Here is a 10,765-nt window from a genome sequence, read left to right on the forward strand (position 1 = left end):
GCTCCCAGTAGCATCTGTGGTCTCCTCCCTGCAGATCAGACACTGAGTGTCTTCGTCATCACCATCTTGGAACTTCCCCCAAAACACAAATCTTGGAAATGTCAGATAAATTCTGTTGAAAGCTAAAAATGTAGATGGCATTCTTCACAGAACTCTAGTTCATATGGAAGCACAGAGAGACTAGAGAGATGGCTCAAGCATTAAGAGCATGTCCTGCTCTTTCAGAAGACCAGAATTCAGTTCCCAGCAACCATGTCTGATATCTTGTCCCAGGAGAACCAGTGCTCTCTGGCTTCCACAGACACTTGTGCATGTATGGTATAAACAAGTCATTGTCAGAGGGATGAGTCTCTTGCTTCCTCAGAAGAGCGGCTATTCAGGGCTAGGCAGCATCTTGCTGACATCGAGGTCCCAGTTTTTAATTGTTGATCTTAGCGCCTGAAGTATCCATGTTCTGCTGAAGAAGCCATCTCTTTTGCCAATGTGTTTAAGGTTATGCTCCACTCTATACTACCAGATTCAGTGTGTCTGGAGTCATGTTGAGGTCTTGGATCCACTTGTACTTGAGTTTTGTGCAGGGTGAGAGATATGGGTCTATTTGCATTCTACATGTTGACATTCAGTTAAACCAGCACCATTTGTTGAAGGTGCTTTCTTTTCCATTGTGTATTTGTAATTTCTTTATCAAAACCAGCTATCCACAGGTGTTCAGATTTACATTTGGGTCTTCCATTCAATTCTGCAGATCAACATGTCTATTTTTATGCTAATACCAGGCAGTACTTATTACTAAAACTCACTAGTAATAGAAATCAAGGGTTGATATTCTACATTTCTAAAGAATAGTTATTAAATATTTCTTCTTTCATTCATACTTTTCCCTTTTTTTTTAAAAAAAAAATAAACCTGACTGTTCCTTTCCAATGCTCATTTGTGGTCTTGAAGTTTTACTTCCTTGGTATTTAATTTCTGAAATTCTTTGTCTATTTTGGATAATAGTCTGCGATGACTAATTTTGTTTTTCTACTTTACTGCATTCAGAAATAACTAAAACCTAAGGTTCTGGGCACACTAGTGAGGGATTTTCTTCATTGGTTTATTTGAGGTGGAAGGTAAGCACTGAGTCTAGGCCACACCTTCTAGCATCAGCCTACATAAAAGAACATGGAAAAAAGTTAGGGTTACTTCTTCCATGTGCCCTCACACTTTCTGGCTGTGTATACCGTGTTGTTGTTCCATCCTTGGTATGAGAAACCACTTCTTTAGGAATCCATAACAGATGAGACCAGCAGCTCTGTAGGAATCCTCAGGTCCAGCAGCAGATTGGGACATCTGACACATCTGGTCCTGGGGACGGAATCACTGGACCCTTGGCTTCCTGTCAGGAGTCTGTCACTATTCTTTCTTTTGCTGCACAGAATTTTATTTTCATGAGGTCTCACCTGTTGATCCTTGAGTCAGTTCCTCTGCCTTTAGTGTTCTGTTAAAAAATATTGCTTTTACCAATATATTGAAGGATTCCCCTTGTTTTTTCTTCTAAGGCTTATGTTTCCAGCTTTAAAGTAAGGCTTTTGATCCATTTTGAAATGTTTTTTGTAGGACGTTAAGGACAAAAATCTAATTTTGCTTTTCTCCAGGTGGGTGTCCAGTTCTGTCAGCACATTTGTTGGACATTTATTTTCAAATGTTGTTTTGGTTGTTGTTTAATTTTTGTTTTTTGATCCTTGTCAACAATTAAGTGGGCATTGTGATGCATCTTGATGCCCAAAACCTCTGTGCTATTCATTGGTCTTCCTGTCTATTTTTGTACCACTTGCAGGAAGCCTTACCACTATGGTTGTGTAGTACAATTTAGCATGAGATACTGTCATATTTCCAGCAGTGTTCTTATTCCTTAAGACTGCTTTGGTATTTGTAGTCTTTTGTGGTCCCATTTCATATTTTTGTTATTTTTCTAAGCCTGTGAAATATGACATGGGAATTTTGATATGTACTCCATTAATTTTTATATTAATTTTGGTAGTATAAATTTTACTGACAAGGCTGTTTCTGCCTATTCAGGAACAGGGAGTATCTTTCTATCCTGTATCATCTTCTGTGATTTCCTTTTGTGATATTTTGAAACTTCAGAGGAGTCATCCCCATTTTCTCTCTCACATTTTGAAAAACCAACATATAGCATAATGAAAACTGCACATATGAGTACAGTACAATGTGAGAAAAGACAGCAAGAAAGATGAAAATAAGAAAACGAGGAAGGAGCACAGGCGATGGGCAAGAGCAATGAAAAAGCACATTAAAGTAATTGTTTTTTATTTCTTTTTTATACTCTTTATTGTTTCTTACTGAATTTCTCACTTACATCCCAATCCTATGCATCCTATCCCCTTCTCATCTGACCTTTGTCCTTGAAAATCCCACATGAAATAATGAGAAAATAAAGGAAGATTGAATTTGGAAAGAGATTTGAATAATTCCAGAAATAGTGTCACTATTCTGTAATATCCAGATGTTTATTTTTAGTCACCAAAAATATGGTGCCTGCCAATTTTTCCCCAAGTGGGTTGCCACATTTGAAGCTATCTCCATGAGGAGGTTCTGCAATGCTCATTACCTTCTTTGAGTTAGGCTGGGTGTTGCCAGGAGACCTGGAGTCCTGCCAGGAGACAGTAAACCTGTCTCATTTTCAAAACAATAAAAAACTTTAAATGCCATATTCTGGAGGTCTCTGAGGTTTTTGAAGACCTTACCTATCTATTGAACCTAGAATATGTATTCTTGTGATAAAACTGAGTAGTGCAATGAGTTAAAGATAAACCTTATATTACATCAACATATAACATTCTATACCAATGAATTAAAAAATAACCTTGTGAGTAACAAATTAGGCCTTAAGTTGAGGAGTAGATTCAACAATCTACGTCTTGTCATATCATCCTTATGCATTTCTATATTCTCAGAGAGAAATCCCCGAGTCCAATCTCGTTCTCTCTCTCTGAATAAGACCAATAGTAGCGTAACTAACTCCCAATGAAAACAGACATCCATAGCTCGAAACCTTACCCAAACCCCCTTTAAGGGAAATGGACATCGTTCTCTTTTTAAGGCTTCTTCTGGCTGATTTGGGATGAATAATACTATGTAGGGGCTGAAATAAAAAATGGTAAAATGGTTAAACAAGCTAGAGACGGCATTTGTAGTCCAGTCCCTAAATGTTGACATTCCAGGCTTAATAAAAGTCCTGTGTGAGACAGTTTGAAATGCTGGACCAATTGGAACCAGGAGCTTTTCTCTGAAGCTGTCCTGGGAGATCGTCTGTTCTGATGACAAACAGCAACCAAAGCACTTGTGTCTGGAACATGAAGAATGCAGGGTTTCATCATCTTAGCGTGCTGGAGGATGAATCCTGTCAGGTCTGATCCAGCGTCAGTGTCTGGTTCTTTCGTTCTGAAAATATATAATTTCTCACAAACATTATACAGTTCTTAAACTACAAATGCATGAGGTGTGCAGGATGCACAGAGCAATCAAGGCCGGTTCCGTAGTTTGAATTCTTGTACGTACAGACTAACTTAAGTTAGCAGTCTCCCCTTCATCCAGCTCTGCTTCGTTTTGACCTCTTTCAAGGAGGAAGTATAATATTACCATTACCAAAGACCATACAACCCTTATTTAATTGAAGTGAAAACGAGATTGTATGGTTTTAAATGTCCTCTCTAGGTTCTGTGTTGCTTGATATATAGGCCAGGATGTCTCGTTTTTAGAGACAAGGTGGTTTCCCTGAGCAAAAGACAAGGCATTAAGCTTTAAATAAACTTATACATACCCTAGGCATCTTGTACCTGGGTTTTCACACTTGTTGAGGGCGTTTTTTCTCATACCTTATCTCCATAGGGACATTTTTCACTTTTTAGTTCTAAATGTCCTTCTCTAGGCTCTATGCTGCCTGATGTATGGCCAGGCCACTACCTGTTTCCCAAGAAAATGTATCTCATTTTAGAGACAAGCCAGTTGCCCTGATCAAAAGAGAAGGCATTAATCTTACCTGAGGCATCTAGTACCTGGGATTTTGCACTTGTGGAGGTGTTTTGTCTCACTCTTTCTCTCCGTAGCAGATGGATGCTGATGTGTACTTTGTTGCCTGTAAGTCCTCGGTGTCTTTTTGCATCTGGTGTGACTGTCACCTGTCCCCCATGAAAGTAGCTCATGTTTAGAGGGATAAGCTGGCTTCCAGAACAGTGACACAACAACTCAGCATATGAAGGCATGCAGCTTGCTTGTCTGTCTCCCCACCCAACCTTGGTCCTTACATAGACCAACAGAATGTATCTCTTAGGCCAATTACCCCTTCCCATCCCTTTTCCATTTTTTTTTTTGTTTTTTTGAGACAAGGTCTTTCTGTGTTAGCCGTGGCTGTCCTGGACTCACTTTGTAGACCAGGCTGGCCTCGAACTCACAGCGATCCGCCTGCCTCTGCCTCCCGAGTGCTGGGATTAAAGGCGTGTGCCACCACGCCCGGCTGAAGCTCCATTTTTAAGGAGATTGGCTGGCCTTTTTTTCAGAGCAGTTACATCAGTTTCTTTACATAAACTTAAGATTGATGTGTATCCATCCTTTAAATCAGTAAGGACATATGATCAATTGTTAAGAAAATGGAACTTACATAGTAAAATGTAAGGAAAAATTTTGTCAATTTAAATCCTAGGCTGTGTCTGCAAGTAACTTATCAGTAGGGGATTATGCTTAGAACTCACAGAGATCAGCCTGTATTTTTCTCTATTGTGTTAAGATTAAGGGTGTATGACATGACAACTCTGCACAAATATTTCATTTCAATTCCAGTCAAAATCTACAGAAATATCAAGTAAAATTCAAAAGTTAACAAAAAATACTAAGTCTTGGGTCAGTTGCTCCAATTTAGGCTTCAGTAAGCAAAAGCCTGTCCACCATTATTTTGAATTCAGTTATTGCTAATTTGCATAGGTGGACCCTTTCCAGAGAAAGCTGACAAACATCTTGCAGCTAATGAGTTCTGAATTCCAGCCGCTATCAACTCTATGGAAAATAGTTTGGCTTCTTCTTAACTTCTCATTTTTGGTAAATTAGCTTTGCGTGTCCCAGCTTTCTGCTGTTCTCCCTGAAAAACAAAAGCAAAAACAAAGCCTAAAAAGGATCCAGGGGCCTTCTGCCATAGTGACTTGGAGAGTGACCACAGCAGTCTCTATTTTATTATTTGGGTTATTTCTTTGGGAGATATTTCCACCACCAAACTATATCAAAGTATGGGTTTTCAAGGGTGTGGATACACTAAATTCATTGGGCATCATTTTCTTGCAGATATGTATCTGTATGGCCTAGAAAGCCAATAGCTGACACAAAGAAACTGAAGTGTAATTCAAAGTTGGTAGCACTACGCTGGGCAGAATCTAAACTACTAGTAATGTACTAGTAAAGTAAAACTAAACTAATCTAATATTATGTCCTCATAACCTACTCTATTCCAAGCACTTGCCAATCTGATTGTCCTTGGGCAGCTTCTCTCCACCAACCCCTCTGTCAACTGTTCATCTCAATTGTCAACCCCTGGCTCCTCCTCCTCTCCAGGAAGTCCCACCTTATACTCCCTGTCCTTCTGCCCAACTGATTGGCTAAACAGCACATTATTGACCATTGCTACATCCACTCAGGCATTCCTGCACTCATATAATTGAGATTATTATATGCTGAAAGAATTTTTTGCATGTCTGCCTGTGAAGATATCCTGCTATTCATATACAGTTCCTTTTCAGGGGAATTATCAACCTTCATTATACCTTGCGTAAGTAACGTACAGTCAAAACCAATTATCTCTTTAAGGAGGATCAGAAATGCAAAAAGTTTTATACCAGTAGATTATGTGAGTAATTTTGATACAATTAATATCAGGACTTTAGTTCATAGCAAAGGAAACAGCCTCTATTAGTCCCACAATATGAAAGGAGAAGATTAAAATATCCAGAAATATAACGTAGTGATGAGCAAACAAAATCTAGGTAGCTCCATGGGTTACCTGGACACACACACACACACACACACACACACACACACACACACACACACACAAACACAGCTGTCTTCAGTGCAAGAGCATCCTGTCTCTCCCACAGCTGACGTCACACAGTTCTCAGCATCTTGTCCTCTCAGCTCAGATTCTCAGCTCCCTCCAGTCCAGTTCAGTCTTCTCAGAGGCTGCATCCCTGTCTTTCTAATTCCTGATCTAGATCATTAAACCATCATTCAAGATCTTAACAAGGTTCTGTTTGTCTATAGAAAATGCTAGGCAGAGCTGTAGACAACACCATTGCATCTTCAGAGGGAAGCCAATGAGATACATGGCAATACCTAATAAACATGTAGTTTCATCTGCCATTTTTGATTCATTATAATACTTAACTATGTATCACAGTAACATGTGATCAAAGGACACATGGAAAACAGTTGCTTTGAGATTTCTCTGTGACTTCCTAGCAGCTTCTGGAGAGTCAGAGTGAGTCAAGATTCACTCATCAGACTATTCAGACAGATTCTTCCTCAGTATGATCAGTCATCTTGGAGGTTAGTGAGATGATGTGCAGCAGGACTGCCTAGCTGTATGTGGAGCAGTATCCAGTCTCACTGAGCACTGTCAAACTGTGCGGGTGTACCTTAGTGCTGTGACTGTTGTTAGGACTAACAGGTTGTTGATAGGAACTTAAACAGAGAGACAGAGAGAGAAAGACAGAGAGAGAGAGAGAGAGAGAGAGAGAGAGAGAGAGAGAGAGAGAGAGACAGACAGAGAGAGAGAGAGAGACAGAGAGACAGAGAGACAGAGAGAGACAGAGACAGAGAGAGACAGAGAGAGACAGAGACAGAGAGAGAGACAAAGAGAGACAAAGACAGAGACAGAGAGACAGAGAGACACAAAGAGAGAGGAGAGAGCAAAGGAAGAAAAATATCATTGGTATCAAAAGACATCTCACCAGAATGGGAAGGGGTGTAAGAGTTAGAAAATGACACACTTTGGTCTCAGTGCAGTCAGTGTGGACTTCCTGGGGTCTCAGGCCACCAACCACAGCCTCCACACCATCTACTTTCTTGGTATTCATCCAGCTTAGCTCATAGGATGTGAATGTGGTGACAGGGTCATTTTTACCCAAACCAGAAAACTTCCTTAAGTGATGTGACACAAATCAGAAGCAGAGCTGCATAGGTTTAACAGCCCGTGAGGCCACTGAGCACACACCTGCTTCATCCCCCTCGCCAGGGCTGTGTCTACTCTGCCCTCCTCCAACCTGACCAGCCTTCCTGGGAAGATGACATCAGCGCTGATTCTCCTGGTCTTTCTTCTGCCCCTTGGAGCTCATGTAGGTGAGTGAACAGTCCTATTGGAAAGGTTCCATCACATGACACCTCTGTTGACCTTCTGCCCAGCAGGAGTCAGGAATGATCCATGCATTGCACCTGGGAGCTTTCTGAAGTTCAAGACCCAACTAAATCCAGACTTGGAAATCTGACACTGTCTAGATCCTCAACAAGATGTGAGGAATGGAGGTGTTCTCAGAAAGCTTAGTAGGCACTGGCTTTTCTTAGCTTTTCCTCTTCATGTGGAGACTGAATCATCCTTAGAAAGAGATGTTGCAGAGAGTTCTATGACAGAAAATATACACCATTAACTTAGTGGAGTCCAGGGAAAGAACAGATTTAATGACCAGCATGCAATGGGTAAGACCACCAGCACAAGAATATTACCATCACTGTTAACATCCATCCCCAGCCTGTTGAGGAAAGAGGCCCAGGGTGACAAGATGCCTGCACTGCAAACTACAGTTGCTCTGCTGTGTAGTTGTAGTTGGTATCTCCACTGCTGTTTGCATGTCCTTTGCTTTTTCTATAATTTCCTCCAAATCCCAGGCTCTGCATTCCACCAGCATGGCATCACCAGCCGTCTGGTTAACTAGAAGTCACTCCTTCATGCACAGAAAGCAGTTACTGAACCACAAATAGGAGAATGTTAGAAAATCCACCTCCATAGGCTTAGGGAAAAAGCTGAGAAAATGACACTCACTGACAAAGAAAGTTACAAAGAAGCTGCCCAGGATCCCCTCAGCTTCTGGCAGGATGGAGAGAAAATGTACCCCCATTGTAATTCTAAGCAGGATTGGGGGACAAGTGCTACCCTCTCCTTCTGAGAACAACATCTGAGGTTTAAGATTCAGCAAAGGTTTTTCTACGTGTGAGGAACCCTGTCTGCCACAGTCTTGGGGACCGCAGATCCCGCCCTCTATCTCACCCTTCCCAATCTTCCCTCCTGACCTCATCTGCTGCTCCCAGACACCCCATATCCTTGCCTTTTCTTTCAGAGGAGATCATCGGGGGCCATGAGGTCAAGCCCCACTCCCGCCCCTACATGGCATTTGTTAGGTCTCTGAAAGAAGATGGGAGTAGGAGTCGTTGCGGAGGCTTCCTGGTGCAAGACAACTTTGTGCTGACAGCTGCTCACTGCAGGGGAAGGTGAGGAGATGCAGCTCGCTCACGTTATCTGAGACGCTCCCCCAGGAGCTTCTGTCCTTTACTGTGGATGCTCCCCTGGGAGCTCACTGGGAAGCAGGGTTGTGAAAAAGGAAGTCTGATAACATTAATATTTGAGGTCACAGGGTGAAAGGTCAGAGGCAACAGCACACTTGCGTTAATCAACTGCACTGGCAAACTAAAGCAGTGGTTGAGGTTGAAAGTTCAGGTTAAGAGTCGATGGAATCTTTGGAGTATTGCCTAGAAGCAAGAGGGAGCCTCCAGGAGTCTCATGATGCTGAGAGGAAGGGAGTAGTAAGTCAACACTGAGCACCCTGGGTCCTCACATCCCCTCCCTGCCTATCCTGTGTTCTCCGTGTTTCTGGAAGAGCTCCACCCTGCCCACCCACTCTGCACTGCATCCTCCCTGATTCCACATCTCTCATGTCCACTCTCCTCTCTGTGCAGCTCAATGAAAGTCACGCTGGGAGCCCACAACATCAAGGCACACGAGCAGTCTCAGCAGATCATCCGTGTGGCAAAAGCCATTCCCCACCCTGATTATAATTCTGAGAACAAGATCAATGACATCATGCTGTTAAAGGTGAGACCTGTGCCCAGTCCACCCACATTCCTCAACTCACCCCTCACCTCCCACCCCACCCCTGCTGCCTGTGTTCTTCCTGGTGCAGCTCTTCCCCTCCCCTCCTGCTCATCCTGCTTCTTCCCTCCCTTCCATCATGGCTTTTGTGTGGCCCAGGGCAGCAGGCTCCTGGCTGAGCTGGTCTTTACTCCCTCTTCCCATCAGCTGGAGAGAAAGGCCAAGAGGACTAAAGCTGTGAAGCTCCTCAAGTTGACCAGAGCCAATGCCCGGGTGAGGCCAGGGAAGAAGTGCCATGTGTCTGGCTGGGGGATAACATCCCTCGATGCTACTAAAGCATCTGACGTCCTACAAGAGGCTGAACTGAGCATCCAGGTGGACCAGCAATGCCAGAAACGCTTCCCTCACTATTCAGAGACAACACAGATATGTGTTGGAGACCCCCGAAAGATACAACTGGCTTTCAAGGTGATGTTCAAACATTTAACAGACAAAATATAGGGAGAGAGGAGCCTGTAAGATGCCTGACTGTGAGAATGGCCAGACTCTCAAGCCTCAGCTCAGAGAAGGGACAGCCTAATAGTGCCCCTGCTAGTCCCTTGCTTGGAGCTAACAGCAGTATGAGGTGGGAAACATCAGTCATCTCACATCTGTATTAATTATCCCAGAGTATCCATGAGGACTTTAGGGAAAGCCTTGCACTGTGCTATAAGAAAAAAAAAATCAGACTTCCCTGGAGCTGTGCAACTGAGGGAAGTTGGAATGCCTGTCTCACCCTTATCTGACACTTATCCTTGCCAGGAGTGAGAGCAAGAGCAGATATGGGGTTCTAAGCTTAGGTCTTCCATTCTCTGCCCACAGGGTGACTCTGGGGGACCCCTTGTGTGTGAAAACAGAGCCTACGGAGTTTGTGCTCGTGCTACCAAGAACACCACTCTAGACATCATCACTAAAATCTCCCCCTTCCTGCCATGGATACGCAGAAACATGAAGCTCCCCTAGCAGGTGTTAAACCACCTGTGATGACCAGCTTTCCTGGCCACAGACAACAACCGAATGGAGTGGGCAGTAAAGGCTGAAAACTGTTAATAAATAAACCCCTGATTGCATGTAACTGATGTTGTTTGTTATTTGAGCCAATTTATGGTTTGTGCATCTCACTGGTCCAGGCAGCCATCGCCTGTCAGTTCTAGGCTTTGCTTCCTCCTCCTTCCTCAGCCCCTCCACTCACTGGAACATCAGACTGCACATTTCCGCACTGTTATCACTCTACATGGTGGGCAGTAAGGATTGCTTTATGTTTTAACATTTGATATAGGCTCTCAGTGTATAGCTCTAAATTGCCTGGAATTTGCTATGGAAACCACCATGAACTTAAACCCACAGAGACCTTCCCCACTTTGCTCTCCTAGTGCTCAAATTAAAAGTGTGTGCTACAGCATCCCATCATGATCGTGTTTTAATTCTCAACTCCCCAAGGTTGGCTTTCTCATAACGCAGTCCTCAGGAGGCTACAGCACTGCGGCGGTGTCCTACACTCAGTCACTCATATTTGTACTTAGCCCTCCAGAAACGGTTCTTCCTGGATGTAGGAAATTCCTACTATCTCTAGGCCACCTTCATCATGCCAAGAACACT

At 43.0% G+C, this 10,765-nt stretch overlaps 1 protein-coding gene across 1 annotated transcript; it reads left to right on the forward strand.

Moving 5' to 3' along the window:
• The first annotated feature begins 7,246 nt into the window (after positions 1 to 7,246).
• LOC311589643 (granzyme E-like) lies at positions 7,247 to 10,190 on the forward strand. Its single transcript, XM_084768204.1, has 5 exons — positions 7,247 to 7,386; positions 8,379 to 8,529; positions 8,995 to 9,130; positions 9,335 to 9,595; positions 9,989 to 10,190. The coding sequence occupies exons 1-5, from the start codon at positions 7,332 to 7,334 to the stop codon at positions 10,127 to 10,129; spliced, it is 744 nt and encodes a 247-aa protein (XP_084624330.1). The 5' UTR covers positions 7,247 to 7,331; the 3' UTR covers positions 10,130 to 10,190.
• Positions 10,191 to 10,765: the final 575 nt, after the last annotated feature.

The sequence above is a fragment of the Acomys minous genome (assembly GCF_964271855.1).
Source record: "Acomys minous genome assembly, chromosome: 18".
Taxonomy (NCBI): domain Eukaryota; kingdom Metazoa; phylum Chordata; class Mammalia; order Rodentia; family Muridae; genus Acomys; species Acomys minous.

What these genes read in the sequence shown, in the direction of transcription:
- LOC311589643 (XM_084768204.1), top strand. Translation starts at nt 7,332, where the DNA reads ATGACATCAGCGCTGATTCTCCTGGTCTTTCTTCTGCCCCTTGGAGCT. An exon ending in GCTGCTCACTGCAGGGGAAG is followed by an intron (nt 8,530 to 8,994) that starts GTGAGGAGATGC and finishes CTCTCTGTGCAG; the next exon opens with CTCAATGAAAGTCACGCTGG. An exon ending in ATGACATCATGCTGTTAAAG is followed by an intron (nt 9,131 to 9,334) that starts GTGAGACCTGTG and finishes TCTTCCCATCAG; the next exon opens with CTGGAGAGAAAGGCCAAGAG.